At 41.2% G+C, this 16,743-nt stretch overlaps 1 protein-coding gene across 6 annotated transcripts in view; it reads right to left on the bottom strand.

Annotated features, from left to right (window-relative positions):
* Nucleotides 1–16,743, bottom strand: part of kidins220a (kinase D-interacting substrate 220a) — a 55,342-nt gene that overhangs the window by 18,070 nt on the left and 20,529 nt on the right. For all 6 annotated transcript variants that reach the window (XM_053237566.1, XM_053237567.1, XM_053237568.1 and 3 more), the window contains exons 16-22: nucleotides 16,377–16,528; nucleotides 15,879–16,165; nucleotides 14,519–14,659; nucleotides 12,801–13,038; nucleotides 12,554–12,645; nucleotides 10,556–10,700; nucleotides 9,470–9,632 (exon numbers count right to left, since the gene is read on the bottom strand). In XM_053237566.1, the coding sequence (XP_053093541.1) occupies nucleotides 9,470–9,632; nucleotides 10,556–10,700; nucleotides 12,554–12,645; nucleotides 12,801–13,038; nucleotides 14,519–14,659; nucleotides 15,879–16,165; nucleotides 16,377–16,528 (1,218 nt within the window). The remainder of the gene's footprint in view (nucleotides 1–9,469; nucleotides 9,633–10,555; nucleotides 10,701–12,553; nucleotides 12,646–12,800; nucleotides 13,039–14,518; nucleotides 14,660–15,878; nucleotides 16,166–16,376; nucleotides 16,529–16,743) is intronic.

Genomic DNA, 16,743 nt, shown 5'->3' with positions numbered 1-16,743 from the left:
GTCACTCACGCGTAATATGCGTGAATGTTGGCAGGTCTGGAATACACATAACACAACACTATAACACTACAGTGACTGTTATGCAGAATGGTTTTGGGTGTGTGAAAGCTCCACCAAGACCCTTCTATTTTATCTGGCATGAAGCAAAAAACACAAATGTCTTGACACCGGCCATATCCAAACACAACACCCAGACCAAAGCATAAACATGCCATCACAACGCTCTAGTTCTAACAGCTTGAGCTGACAGCAGCCATGCTGGCGTAAGTGGGGAATGATGGGAGAAGGGATGTGGGGGGTGCTGCTGGTCAGTCACTGAGGACATATGGGTAGTTACTCATCTTCCCCTTTTACAGATATGTGTTGGTCTTCTTTCCTTTTGCACAAGCTTGCTTTTGCAGACTGGATTAGAAAGGCTACACTGAGCAGCACTGTGTCTGACACCTTAGTAACATCACAAAATCTGCTAGCGTATTGTTTAAATGACTCTCATCGTTTACTAATGCTAGCGCTATTTATATTGGCTCGCACCAGTGGAGCCCCATCCGCTTCAAAAAGACAGCATTTTTTTCAGTCAATGTGGAGGAAAAGTTGGCCCAAACATCAAGTGATTTGTTCCAACATTGCTTGTGATATTTTTTTCCTTTTTGCTTTGGGAGAGATATGCAAATAACCAAAGGCACTGTCAGTCATCTTTCATGGGAGCGCTGGGATCAGCCGAGTTGCCTCATGTGAAAACATTGTTATTTTTTCGGTTTTTTTTTTTAAACGCAGAGGCACATAAAAGCACACAGGCTATCTTGCAGGCGTTACATGTACAAATAACACTATTGATTGCAGCCATGTGGTGACTCTGAGAGTAGTGGCGTGGCTGCCTTGGGAGGTTTCTGGCCTGCGTTTCTCTAAATGCTGATCAATCCTGACACTGACTGAGCCTTCTTTTCTTCCTCCTCTTCCTCTTTTTGAAAAACTCCTACACAGCAGCAGCTGACGGGAAGGAGCATAATTCTCCCACTCTTTCCCCCTCCGGCTGACCGATTAACGTGCCACTTGACTTTGCTTCCAGCCACCCTTGTGATGATGGTGCAAGGCGAGTGCCTTTCAGCATTTACACAAGATGCCCAGACATGCAGAAAAGCTAACATGTATTCATGTTTTGAGAGTAATAAGGAGAATCGATGTTACCACTGCAAAAAGAGCAACCGTGGCTGAATTATACATCGTAGAGGGCTGGTGGCAGCCAATGGTGGCCTAGTAGAGGCGGGACTCAAGGAGCAGCTGGCAGGATGGCACGTGGAGCTGTAGGCGTCCGTCAACACTCCCTGGGGTGAGGAGCTGCCAGGCGCTCAATCAAGCAAGCAGAGCAAACATGTTCATGGCCGTACTGCTGATTCGCAACTGCATGTAAAGACACAGCACTCTGTAAAGAACCTCTCAGTGGGTTCCAGTTCAGCTGAATACACAAAAATGACCAGTACATACAAGTACAAACACATGTGAATTCAAGCTTTCCTTTTACTGTACCCCTGACTGGAAACTTCCTTTCGTGAATCCAACTTATACTTGGCAATCAAGATTAATTAAGCCTGACTGAGGCCGAAAGATATTGGCGCATTAAAGCAAAGCACACTGGTCAGTAAGACTAAACTGAAGAAAACCAAGGGACCACAATAAACTGGTGATGAAACCAGTTCAATGAATTCATGAAACCAATCCTTACAAAAAACCAGCACCTTGACTAAAGGGCTAAAGGTTAATTCAAAAGCCACTTCACAGCAATTACTAAAACACAAGGCACAAGGGAAATTTTGAACTCAAGTGATATAATATAATAATGTTGTGAAAGCCATCCACTGATAGTTGAGTTTTTACGATACCACAGAAGACACATAGTGTTAAATTAATCCATCGTAATATCATAATAGCTACTTCAGTAACAGTCCATGTGCAAGTCAAATATCAGCAAAATGTCATATCCTAAAACACTGCTTCCTGAAGAAGTTCAGGAAGCGCCAAGCCAATTCCAGGCAAACGGAGGTTATTACTCACTTGTTTCCAGAGAGTTGCCGAAGTGGTAAACAAGATTTCCCTTTCTGCTTAACAAACACGGATACATGTTCAGCATATGCTTAGAAGATAGGCTTGGTTAAAAGGTGGGTGGGATTAATCTGACTTTTCTCAAGGTTTGATTGATGATGCTGGTAACAAGGAACTTCTCAAGAATCAGTTGGTAGGAACTTCTATGGAGCTGAACTTGATTCACTAATCACCTAAAAATAACATTCACCTTTTGTGTACTCTAGAAAGTTGTCCAGCCTTGGATGAGTGTCTTCTGCTCCTTGTCAGAGGATCATCACTGACCTTTCACACTCATATAAAGGCAAATAAATGCAAAGGATCATGTTTCTTTCCTAAAAGACTATTAGTTAAATTCCACCACCAACCTATTTGATTCAACTTAATTAGACAGTGATTAGCCAAACCTGCTAGTGGTGGAACTTATCAAACACATGAATGCATTGGATGGTAATTACAAATACTAGGCTACTGTCTAGAAAGGTTTAAAAATGAGACAACATGCCAACAGATACAAAATTGTAATTTTGTAGATTGTAGAGAAACTGGGATACTCACATACATGTTCAGCATCTATGGCACTAAAATTACTTACTTGTTTGGCACTAAAATGCATTAACTGTGAGATGTTGTTTTATAAGATATACTGACTGCCATCAAGACAGAAAGTCCATTACTGACCAGTATCACTTCTCTGCTTTCTCTACAAATGAGCAGTTTGCATTCTTAAATGAGCAGTTTGCAATCAATTTGTCTTTCTTTCACACCCAGAACTGCCACCAGGACCCTAACCTAAGAACCTTGTTCTCACAGCTGATACTGAGAAACTTCACTAGCTGCTAGATCAGCACAACTATCACTGATCAGAAAGCTTCTTGAATTCTTAACTGCCTCTGACATGGTCAGTCACAATCACTCTCCTGTCTATCTATCCTCACAAGCCTGTGAATTTCTACCATTAAAAGGTAATTTCTACCTTTTAATGAAGGTACAGCCATATCAGGTCACATGTAAGGGATCAGTTAGTCAGCCATATGCAAACTCACCACTTGTATTATCCTCAATATTTCATATCACTGCTATGCTGATGGCATGCAACTCATTTCCTCTCTCAGACACTCATGTTCAGATCTCAGCATATCAGGCAGATATCTGGATGGCAGCTCATCATCTGAAACTAAGACTGGCTGGCTGTATATTCCTGGAGATGCAGCCCCACGTCAAGGTCTTGTCATACCTCTGGAGAACACTATGAACATCTGACAATCCACAAAACCTTTGCAGTGCTAGACAGCTAGCTATCATTTTCTGCTCATGTTGCTAACCTGACTTGGTCATGCAGCTGTCACCTTTACAACATCAAAAGGATCTTACCTTTTCTCTCCACACACGCCACTCAGGTACTTAGTCCTTTTTCATCTCAAGACTGCACAACTGCCACTCCGTCCTAGCAAGTCTTTCCTGCCGTGCTATTATACCCCTGCAAATCATCCACAATGCAGCCGCACATCTTCTTTTCAACCTCCCCAAGTTCTCCAACATCACCTCATTGCTGTGTTCTCTGCAACAGCTTCCTGTAGCTGTCTGCAGCAAATTTAAAACACTGATGCTTGCTGTCAAAGCCAAACAAGCTCCCACCTACACTTGTCAAACCCACTCTTTACTATGTTCCCTTTGCGATACAAGCACGGCTCAACCCACCATCCCTCAAGTCTCACCATCAATACTCTTCTCTGTCTCTAATCTCTCTTTAACAGGGTTCTAACTTCTCAGATCAAGGCCTATTTGAACTAGCATATGCTTTTCACTTCGGACACCAAACGGTACAACAAAGAAAGACAGAAAGTTATGGACTAATGAGTGCAAAAGTACCAATGTGTCAGAATAAGGGCTTTGTGAGAAGCACTGATGCCTGTCTTAAGGTTTATGTGAATCATGGGGTGATGTAGGATATATGGTAAAAAAAAAAAAGAACTCTGAAAGCTGAGGTATATAAAGGAAATTTTGCATCTTTGGGAAAGCCGGTAAAACCATAGCACTACTTAAACCATGCTGTTTCGAGTTTGCATTAAGATAAGCTGATTTAAGCATAATTTTCTCAGAGCCCCAAGGCTTTTCACAGAACTGAACCTTACAATTATCCCACTGAATCAATCAAATACGCATGGTTCAGAATGCCACAGAAGATGTGATGATAAGCATTCATTTGTTTCTATGTTAATGACAAATTTTCTTTCCAGTGCACTGGAACACTCGTTTTTAATCTTTTAATCCCTAAAAAGACTTCAGAGCTTTGGCCAACTACCAGTGTAACATTCATTTCCCACTCTCGTCATCATCATGATGTCGCAAAAACCCGAGAGCCTGGGAACTACAAAGCACAAAAACCAATTCCTCTGTTACAGCATGGCTCCAAACCAGTGTTAGATACACTCTCCTCTCACTCTGCTCGCCACACAGCCTCTCACTTTATTTCTAACTTTCACATTCTCCCACTCCCCAGCTCATCTCAACCATCTGGAGGTCACTCTGCCAACCGAAGCCTCTGTGTGTCCTCAATAAGCGAGCTCTCTTCTATGGGGAAGTAGATGGGTTTTTCAACAGCCTAATCATTTACAGTGCTATTCATTTACAGGTTCACTCCCACCACCAAATGGCTCAAGAAGGATTCAGCAGCCATACAAGAGGCTCAATCCAGAGGGGGAGGCATACGGAGCAAATCTCTCAGACTTGTTCGAGACAAACCCACTACGTGAGGAAAATACGGAAAGAGCACAAAGACGATGATGAAGAAAGAATCTCTCACTCAAGGGCACAAAAGTTCAAAAGTGGTGAAAAAAGGAAGCTGTTCTCTTTTGTTGAGGAGTGATATTTAAAGCCTTATTAGGCAGCACGCATAAAGGGAATTGAACAAAATGTGCTTCAGGAAAATGCTTTTATCTCTGACGGTAATTGCAACCAAAATTACAATAATTGGTCCAATTAAAGTAATCCTGAATGAACAGTATGTCATCTTAATGTTTCTGTACTGCAAAAGGAGTATTTCTAATTAGCTCTGATTGCCTTGCACAGATTCATTTCAAGTGTCATTAGTTAAAAAGTTTTGGAGAAATCGCCTTTAAAGCTGGCATTTAGGGCACATCACTGGAGTAATTGTCCACTGAATGAATGAGCGACATGGGAAATGCGACAGGAGAGAAGACGAGATTTCGGAACAGGAGGAGAGTTTAAGCATCCAGAGTTTGATAAAAGCTGAAGGAGAGTGTGAGGGAGGCATGCCAAGAGATGGTTAGTGAGGTGAAGACAAAAGGTGAGGGGGCATGTGCTCTTTCCTGAGCTTTCACACTCGCTCCTGGGTGCGAAAGGTTGTGTGGGAGCGCGTGTCACCAGCTCTCCTAACGGTTAATTAACAAGGGGCTCTGGCAGTATGGGAGGTGTGTGTGTGTGGGGGGTGAACGACATATGTTAGCGGCCCATGTCAGGTGTGCATGTGTGTGTGTGTGTGTGTGTGTCAGGAGGGGAGGGGTTGGTCTGGGCACGGTGCTCAGCCCGCTCGGGTTCCGTCAGGCCGTGCTGGCACGCGCAGGACACCAGATGTCGGAGCAGAGCCGGCTCGGTGGGCCACACCTTTCGACAAGCTAAAATCGGAGCACAGCACCAGAAATAACCTCCCACTGGACCTGACTGCGCTCAAAAACTCCACACCAGATCACGGCCACCAGCCGTCGGAAGAACTCTCACTTCCTCTCCACCAGCGCACTCGATATGGGTTTCCGCCTGCTGGCGGACTTACTTTTTATGGTCCGAATGTAATTACGTTCTTTCCGTTTCTCCTCCTGAGGTGAGGGAGAAAAGAAGCAGGTAAGCGAGTGCACAGAGAGAGAGCAGAGAAAGTAAGCTATAATATAATTGAGAAACATGGAATATATTAGAGCAACACGGCCCAAGTGTTGATTTGCAACTTTTGACAGCTATAAATAACAAAAATGTGTGCAACATTTTAGGTTTGTTTTGCTTTCAATTTGCCTAAGTGTGCTGGGGCCACTGGAGCATTGACTTGGCCTCCTACATGCAATTTGTAGTTTTCCCAGTAGAACGGATGAATCACGCTGGTCAGGGTGTTTTTGTGTGTAGGTGCAGGCTCGGACTGTGTCTCCTGAGGACACAGCGATCTTTGTGCTCAGAGCTGCCCCCTCCGACACACACACACACACACACACACACACACACTGTTTCTAAGCCAGATTACTTTAGCCTGCACTGCCTCTGTGTTAATCATAAAACAGGCTGATGTTATTAACAGATTATTCACATTCTGCAGCAGATTAAAACACTGGCGCACTGTGGGAGAGAGAGAAGTTGTTTCCATGCTGAGAGCAACACTTTATTGTATAGACTTATCTATGAGACTCACAGCAATACATCACAGAGGCATTGTGTCTGGAGTACAGCCGACAGCATCAGATCTGAGTAGCAGAACCTCTTCTGTGTGTACGTAGTAAAGGCGTAGTAATTGCAGTAAGGTTTGTGTGTGTGTGTGTGTGTGTGTGTGTGGTTGTGTTGTGCTACTTACGCATATTTCATACACTCAGCGTCATGAGACTTTTTTTCAGAAGTTTTAAAGCACAGTGAGAAGAAAGATCAAGGCGTAATACTTTCTAAAACGCTGGAAAAAGCCTAAAGGCTTCATGACTTATAATCCACTCAGAGAGAACAAGGTCAGTAAAAGGGTATTTTATCACTTCTCTCTTCCAGAAATCAATGTGTGTTTGAGAGAAAGAGAGAAGGAGAGAACATAAAAACAAATCTAAACTAGGCAATACGCCCACATGCTCTCACACACAGTATGTCCTCTTCCCAAGCACATGATGCGTCCATCAGCCCCCTCTTTCTCACCCACATGCGCACACACACACACAAACACTCACACACACGAAACAGAGAGAAACCACATTGTGAGTGCGATTCAGAGTGACAGCTGACCTATGAATCGCTGACTCACTCTTTCACTGCTCCTTCAGTAACATGCTCTCTGATAGGCTGATACGTCTGGGGCGACATACAGCCCTGGGGCGTATACGGAAAGTTGACCTCGCAGCCACATGGGCAGTGGTGTTTCACAATGCCCCTACACACAGGACAAGAGGGAAGCAGGACTCTGAAACAGACTGTTTGTGGGTCAGTGTCTTTCACGTGAATCTGACCGCAGCATGACAGTTAAACAGAGGGAGAGAGGAGAAGAGGGGGAGGATAAAAAAAAATGTCCAGATTCTACTTAAATGGGCAACCAGCAAACAGCAGCCGGGGGATTCATGCAGTGATGTGACTCATGTCTCTAAAAAGAACTAGAGAGAGATAAAGCACCCGCTTGGCCATGTGACCAACACGGGAAACAGAGGTGAAAAGAGAGTATCAAGAAAAAGTTGACAGTTTATCATCAGGAGACAGATCTGGCACAGATAAGAACGCAACATGTCAGCTCTTTTTTTAGCTTTCTTCAGAAAAAAAGAAAGATCTGCAACTGCTGATGGCTGTGTTTTAAAAGGACCAGTATTGCACACTTCTTGAATTTTTTTGTGTGCTTTTATGTTCTAAACACACTTGTGAGTTCATTTTACATATAACTTTAAAATTAAACAGGCGTCTTTGTTACTGTGCCTTTAAATCTTTATATAAATGACCTCTGTTTTGAATGGCTGAACTTTTCAGGTGAACACACCATGTCTACATCTGTGCATGTGTAGAAGTGTACAGGAGATAAATAATGGCATCAGCCCAATATATACAGCCTGATATGTTTGAGCCAGAAACTGATTCTGAAACTAAAGAAGAAGAGAACAAGCTATGAGTACGGAGGCCATTGGAGAAATTCTTACCTTATGTCTTAATCAGAGAGGGGTAAGACAGTAATGTTCTCTCAGAGCTTATGACTTACACTAAAATCACAGTTTCACAGTGAACCAACAGTCTTGTAGATATTTATTTAGCTAACACAAGACAGTGAGATAGGTTAATCCTATCAAAGTGAGTTTCATTTATTTCTTCCATTGTTAGCTTGTTCAAAACTGTTACAATATACACATACACACGAGCAAATATAAGTACTAATACAATTACGCAATCACCATGGAATTTGCAAAAATGTTAGCAAAGCAATAGCTAACTAGCTAGCACTTGTTTAATAGTGCAGCCATAGCCAAGATGAGCGAATGTTCAACTAATGTTAGCATGATATAGACTTCTTATGGGTTCCCTGTCACTGTAACTGTCACATCCTTCAACAGTAACTTTTTGGCACTGTTTTGTGACTCATTCAAAAGCAGTCCAGTCTGAAATGTGCTACCGTTAAGCTCAGACTGAAGTACTCAAGAACATCAGGAAAAATAAACTTCATCTACAGCCAAAAACATCATCTGCTTGAAGAGCTTTTTTACACACTGCAGTAACAGCACTCATCATCACTCTGGACTGGACAGAACAGGCAGGATTACGTAAATGTCTTCATGATAGTGACATCACAACTCTAAGAAGTTTCAAATGTTACCGTTTAAATTAGTACATTGAAGTCTTTTATTTAAGCTTTTTAACAGGTGAGGAGATGAGATAGGTTTGGGTGAGAGGAAGGAGGAGAGAAGCAGGTGCATTTATGCACTGCAGGAATAACAAGGTTCAAGAACAGAGAGAATTGGTGTGAGAGAGAGAGAGACAGAGAGCGAGAAAGAACGAGTCAGGCTTTGTAAGAGGGAGCAGATGCTGACACTGAGGCGCTCTGACACTTCCACAGCCCGGGGAGTCACAGCATGCTAGTGCAGTGTGACAGAAAGCAACCTTTAAAGGCCAAGCCCTGAGCAACAGCAGCAACTGCTTCACACACATACACACACACACACAGCTTCTCATTCTACCCTGTGCATTCACTAGTGAAACAAAGAATTAGGCAAATACATGCCAAGTCAAGTGCATGTCAATGTTCAATACAGTATTCTACAAGAACATCGGATTTTTCTGCGATTTTCTGTGACATCTGACACATAAAGGCAGCTTCACTGGCTGAACAGAAAGGGCAAAACCCATTATTTCATCGAAAGGTCTCTTCCTGACCAGGTCAGAAGTGATACAGAGGATAGAAGATGAACAAAAATTCTCTACTGCCACCTTCAGGTCAGAGGAAGAGAACAGCGTCATGACGAATGTTTACTGGAGCCACTCGAGCTGTTAAACCTTGTGACTGCTGTGAATTTGTGTGTCAAACTGAAATGTAACTTGTCGTAAGTGCATGTGTTGATTGGGCTGTTAACAGCTATTTTGAGCAGAAAGGATGTTAGAACGCTGTTCCAACATTAACACAAGTAGTGTAGTGAAGTCTAGGAGGACGGCTGGCACGGAATCTGACCTCTCGTAGATGGTTTTGAGTGTGACCTGATCCGAGACGACGTCGTTCTCCTCCAGGAAGAGGATGAGCCAGGACGTCCGGTAGGGCCACTCCTCCGTTAGGTTGATCCATGACGCCAGCCGGTCCCAGTTGAAGATGATCTGATTGGCTCGGAGGAGTCGCCCTGTCATAGCATATATAATTACAGTATTTGTAAAATCAACTTAATAGTGAAAACTCAAAGCTGTAAAGGGTTTCAGAAAAAATGCAAGATTCCTATGAATATACCACAGAAATTAATTTGTACTCATATTTTGAATTCCTAAACTAGTAAGCTGATGTAAGAAACTGTTGCTGTAAAGTAAACAATTACAATGAATTACAATTTTAGCACTTTATAACTTTACTTCTCTCTTAATATGTATTTTCTTCTAGTAAACACCTCTATGAGACAATTGAGAAGTAATAATGGAATGGATTTATGAAATATTAATAAATGTTCGTTCTTTTTTGTGTCCAGAGGCTGTTCTTTTTTCAGAAAACAGCTCACGTTCAAAATACAGATCTCCATATACAGACTTTATGATAAGCATGTTTAATACTAAGCAGCTATAATGAAGCAATAGTATGTTAATTTCAACATACTTTAAGATCCAAGTATTCAGTATATTATGCTATCTGCAATTTATATATTTTTTGGTCAAGGAAACAATATATTTTAATGAATTTGGTAAGAGGATTTCTCGTAGCCTTGTGACTGGAGTGTGTGTCGACTAATATAAGTGAACCAACTGGTAGCCCTTCTGATGCCAGCACGAAGGCAACATACTTTAAGATCGAACATATTTTTATATATTTTTTGGTCAAGGAAACTGCTATAATATATTTTAATGAATTTGGTAAGAGGATTTCTCATAGCCCTTACTAGTGAAAATAACGATGTTTGTTCTTTAAACGGTAAGCTAAACTGTTTTAAATGTCATATTGCATACTGCATAGACCATTTTTTTTGTTTCTTCATGCAGGTATAATATTAACAGTACAAATATTTCAGATTTTGTGATCAAGGTGTGATCACTGAATTTAGAAAGAGGGCACTGCAGTAACCTGTGACTGATACGATGTTGAGGAGTCTCCTCATTGTCTGAGGGCTGATGTCACTAAACCAGTCCTCAGTAAGTAGCAGCTTGGTCAGGTCAAAAGACATCTGGCGTGTGACTGTACGCTGCATCTGACGCCTCCGGTATGTATCCTGCATGACAAACAGACACACTTTAGCACAGAGGCTCATTTTACAACAGTTTTGTAACAGTTTACAATTAACTAGTAACAGTGGACTATATATATTTTATATTAAAATACATTACTTTCACACAAAGACACTATATATTACATTAGTGTTAGCTTTTGAAATAAGACTGGATGTGTCTAGAGCAAAAATGTAATTAAATTCAATAACTCAATAGTCCCTCTCTGTTTTATAACTGACATGTCACTACTCCAAGGTAGTCAGTGATTTTGGTGGAATTTAGCTTAATCTAGCTGTTTTGAACTTTAAATAAATGCATCACACTCATTTGGGTTCCATCCAAAGCTTAATTTTAATTGGAATATGACTGACAGAAAAGAGGAATCATTTCTTATCCTTAAGTTGGATGTTGAAGACCCACATCCATTTTTCCTTTCTGGGGTGAAATTGAGACCTCTCCTCTAAACAGATTCTGAAACTGCTAAAATGTGATAAGAACTTATATATATATATATATAAAACAAGTGTTCTGTGTGTAATAATCACTGATCCCATCACTGGAAAGACTGTTGGCCTAGACTGCACCATATATGACAGAATACATAATTGTACTGAAATAGATAAAAAAAAAAAAACACTTTTTATAGTACTCTATGAACTATAATTGTAGTCGCATGAACGTAGCATCAGGTACATTATCCACAGTTGTTTCCCATATTAGATCTTCCCATGTCTTATATAACTCCTCAGGTGTAGCTCAGCTTGAAGAGTTGTGAGCCTGGTGTACTCGTGTCCTGAGGTCACTTTCAACAGCTGCTGATCAGGAGCTAAATAATCCGACACGGGTACAATGTGGGAGCAGAGGCTGCGTCACAAGCTCCAGAAAGCCAAGGCTCTAAGTCCACTTTGATGCTTCTAATGACGGCCTTGTGACTGGAGTGTGTGTCTACTAATATAAGTGAACAAACTGGTAGCCCTTCTGAAGCCAGCACGAAGGTAGAGGTTAAAATGCCCAAGACTGACACTGTGATACTCAGACATGTGGGTGTTCATTGAACATGATCAGGTTCCAAAAAAATAAAATGCAAAATAACTCTAAACTCTTACTTGGAAAAATGGAGAACAAGAAAAAAAAATTGTGCTGATGTCAGCTCACATCTATCACACAGCACTTGTTATCCTATAAGTTCACATTAGCTAAATCAGCAGTAACAAGGTTCAGCCAAAGCTTCTTCCTCTCTGTAATGGCTGGGAAAGACTTGATGAGCTTCGTGTAAATGGGCGAAACATGAACTTCCACTCTCGAAAACAAGGACGACTGCCAGGGGCGCCAGTGGCGGAGGCAGCACAAAAGGATCGTGTCTCCGAAAGCCGAATGAAAAGCGGGCTGATAAATCAGTGAGGCAAACAAATGGGGCACTCGCAGGGCAGGCAGCGGAGCCATTTAGCCTCCCACTAGACGCCGGCCGTGCCAGAGCTTTGTCACCGAGCCCCACTGCTGCTGCACCCTGTCATTAGGCAATGCCATCTCAGCGGGGAGGGTAAACAGACATTAAATCAATTACAGACGCTCCTCGGCGACATCCAGGGGCTCCGACAGCATCCCTCTCCACATTGCCAGCCTCGTGTAGAACACACGAGAACAACAAACACAAGCACGCCAACAGCATGAGCACTGTGTCTTATATTTGAGTACTAGCATGATGCTCGTATCTGATTCCTCTGAAGGAGGAAGATATTTGCATGAGGAGCACTCACAGAGCTATGATGGCTCAAAATATGTTCTGTAAATTCATGACCCACTGGTTTGGTCATGGGGTTCAAGTCATTTTTTTTTCCAATCAGCTGAGACTTACCCTCCTGTTCAGAGTCGATTTACTGCCCTGCTTGGCCTGCTCTCCGAGACTGTTCTGAGACTGAAACTTTCTGTCCGCATCCTCATGCCATGCTGCAGGAACCCAGAGGCACAAAAAGACAAAAGTATCCAACTATTATTAGATTATATCCATTTAGATCATTAGAAAGTCGTAACATAAGTTGGTTATCCTTGATGATCATTTCACTTAGCTTTTTCACAGATATCTGCCATGTTTTTCTGCTTACCCTCAGCAGCAAGCAGATCTCCGTTGGTTGGCGCAGCCATGGAGAGCTTCTTGGCCGTGCTGAGGCCACGGCTGTTCAGGAAGACGGGCAGGTGCACTATGTTGCGCATGTAGTCGTGGCCGTTGATGTTGGAATCACGCAGCACGCTGTTCAGGTTCTGGTTGATGGCTTTAATGATGATGTGGGGGTCGCTGGCAAAGATGGAGATGAAGGGGCCCTTGGAGAAGAGAATCCTCACCTGCAGAGGAAGAGATGCATTAGAACACCAGTTCCCAATCCAGGTCCTGGACATTTGAGTGTTTTTCTCTGCTCTTACACACCCACTTCAAATCATGAAGTGCTGTTAATAAGCTAATTAGTTGAATCTGGTGTGTCGGGAGCAGGGAAAACGTGTAGGTTGGGTTGGTTGCCTGTGCATTTAAGTCTGGCACAGTACACAATGAACCACTTTGATTTTCTACTGATGTGCACCATCAGTGGATCTCTAGATATGAGATCTTATATGAGAAGTATAGATTTGACATGAAATAAATAGATTTAATATGAACTGTAAAAGCTTCACAATGCAGAACATCAGTGGTGCTTGATCGCATGTATTTTATGTAATGTTTCTCTTTTCTTTATGTTGATGGCTTATTTTTGTTTCTTAGTGTTTTCAATAAGGCTTATCCTTAATTCAATATATTTATACTTACATAACTAAAATCAAATCAAAATAAAATATGGTAGCGCTCTCATTTAAAGTGACATTCACTGCATCATTCAATAATAATGATTTGTGGTGAGCTGAGACAGTTATTCTATTCAGCCGTCCGAAATCAGTGAGAGAACCTTGCCCATTTGTTAACGTCCTTCTTAGAATTCAGTTCAGTTATTCCTGCACATAAAGTTTATTCCTGCACATAAAGTGCATATTAAAATATAAACAGAGCCTTTATCAGAACAGAACACCAAATAGAAAGGCCACAGTCTAGTGAAGAAGCTCCAGTCATGGAAATGACAGGGACTTTCCAGACTCATGAGAGACTCGAGCATGGCCAAGTGTCACAGGACACCGATTTGTACACTATTTAAAAAGTTAATTACTGCTGTCTGCTGCCTCAGGCTAGCGTCTAAGCTCAAATATTTGTTTATACTGCAGTGAGCCACAAAAACATTATTGTCTCTTTCCCAACATGCCATAATCCTCCACAGGCCATTTCCATTCATAGCAGTATGCAAATCCTTTCCGTTATGGAACTTTAGCTCCAGCAAGCTTGAAAAACATTTAGCTTGCGATAAAAATTCAATTTTGTAATTTCTATTAAAACTGGAGGCAAAAAAGCTGAGAATTTAAACGTGATGCAACTAAATGACCCACAAAGGGGTCTTTGAGGTTTCAGGTGCTCTGGAAGGAGGGAGATTTCATTAGCAAAGAGCAGGCTGCCAACACAAGGGGATTATATCCCCAAATAATAACGTTTGGCTGAAGGAAATTCTATTACTCCAGGCGGAAAAGAGGAATCTGAACTTTCTGGGGTGAACTCTGATAGCTACAGTGTGTAGTTCTGCTTTGTTAATGAGAAATTGATGAAAGTGTTTACGGTTCAGTCAGATCGAGGGGTGTTATTTGTGTGTTTAGGTTAAGTGGAGGAAGACGAGGGAATGATGTGAGCACAAAATTTCTGAAACGTTGTTTCTTGCAGAATTTTGAAATCTGACCAAATGTACACACACACCGTATCCAGCATCTGCAGCACTTTATCTTGCTCACAGGAGTCCAGGCCATCGATGATGACGACCAGACGAGTCTGATTCTGAGTGAAGCCATCGATGGTCTTTGCCATTTTAGCCATGAGCTCCACTTCACATTTAAGCACCTAGCTCAAGACAAGACAAACGATTAAAAAAACTTGCTGCCATTTTTTCTTCAGTGTAGCTTAGTAAAACATGTATAAACATCAGAGACATCCAAACATTCAGTGAAGAACTGCTAGTTGGAATTAATTATAGAAACTTGTACTAAAATATACAGGCGTTATAATTACATCATAACACACATAATGAATCTATAATGTAATTCAAGTGTATTTATGATTATAATATAATGCAATGATATATAGTTACACTATAAAATACTATATATATATTTTAGTCGTGTGTATACTATTGTGTAAGAAAGGAATAAAACACAACAGGGTGTGCTGTTATTGGAAACAATTGACAGCAGGATTATTATCATTCACCACAAAGTTGATTATTTTCCAACAACAGCAAACTCTAAAGTATTTTCTCCTCTTACACCACAGCAATTTGCCAATGCTTAGAGTTTTTTCTTTATTAAAGACATACTTACTTTTATGTACTTTTTATCTGTTTATAATTATTTTTAATGTGTTTTTTTGTCTGTAAAACTAGTTCCTAGTTCCTCTTTCTGTTACAGACACTGGAGATTCCTTCCAAAAAAAAAAAATCACAGAAACCCATACCAACAATTAAATTTTTAAAAACAATTTTAAAACCAGTTTATGTGGAGTGTGTTCATCTCATACATGTGCCTGTATGTTACTATAGAAGCGATAATGTATTATCGCTTAATAATATATATATATCGATAATATATAAACCTGGGATTTGCTAGGCAGTCCAAACTACTGTCAGAACTGTGCTGTTATAGAAAATTAATCAACACCTTCTGACCAATTAGCTTCAAGAATTCATCAGTTTTGTGGTATAAGGAACAATATTATAGAAGTGTTCCAAAGACTAAACTCGTAGTACTTAAGTAATAATTAAGTAGCAGATTTTAGACACTTACAGGTTAAACCAGTTAACATTATAATGTATAATCAGTTATAAGATCAATATACACTATCTGCTACAAGTGCCTAATTAAAGCTGCCTTTTCCAATCAGATATAGATTGTGTCCAAAAATGTTCATTTTTCAGTTTAAGTATTTAAATTTCACTCATTTTTTTAAAGCCATACAGTTAAAATATACAATCTTTCTCTGGCACTGTGTAAAATCAATGCCAACCAAGATGACAGACCTTGTATCCCTCGTACCTTTTACTTGTACGTTTACAGATCTCGTATACCTTCATGAATCCCTCGCTCTTCAGCTTGTGCATGCTGTTGGCGGCGCTGTGCAGCCTCCTCCTCTGCGAGCGCAGCACAGAGTCGGCCACCTGCCACCAGGTCCTGCAGTTGAGCAACAGAGCGAGGCCAACCACACTGGCCACAGCCACTAGCACCGCTTTTACAGTCACGTTAGCTGAATCCACTTTAAATATAGCCAAGAGGGCCATACCTGTCACCAGGCACGCCAGAGTCAGTGCAAACAGAACAAAAGATGGCACGCAGCACGTCTTCTTCCACTTCTTTCCTGAAGTCGGAGATAAACAGCGAAAGACAAATGCTGTAATACTAATACTTGGCCAGAATTGTTAATGTGTCTGAAAAAAGAAGGAAAGCCTAGCAGATACGATTAGCACCAACATTCATTCATTGTTACTAAATACACTGATGAGACTTACTAGCACCAATAAACTATTGAAGTAAAACTTGAAGTGGAATTAAAGCAACCAGTTTCAAACCTTGTGTCTCATCATTTTTAAAGACTCTGAAGAGTCTAGTGGCCAAGAAACCAAATTCTCTTTCGCATGCATCTGATAGCGTGGCAATCATCTCAGCCATGGAGGTCTCTCCACCCACACTCGACAGGCGGTTATAGTCTGTAAACAGAAATCTACACACACACACACACACACACACACACACACACACACCAGTAGCATGATATTTTTTGACCTCAGTAACCAGGGATTTAAACCTTCAGAAACACTGCATAATTATAATTAAATAGGTGGATAGCGTCACTAATCCTATATTAATTAGTGTCTAAATTGTAACTATGTGCATGTCTGAACACAGTGGTGGCTCAGTGGTTAAGGCTTTGAGCTA

The sequence above is a fragment of the Pangasianodon hypophthalmus genome, chromosome 10 (assembly GCF_027358585.1).
Source record: "Pangasianodon hypophthalmus isolate fPanHyp1 chromosome 10, fPanHyp1.pri, whole genome shotgun sequence".
Taxonomy (NCBI): Eukaryota; Metazoa; Chordata; class Actinopteri; order Siluriformes; family Pangasiidae; genus Pangasianodon; species Pangasianodon hypophthalmus.
The sequence above is the reverse complement of the archived record's forward strand: the minus strand, read 5'-3'. Positions and strand labels throughout refer to the sequence as shown.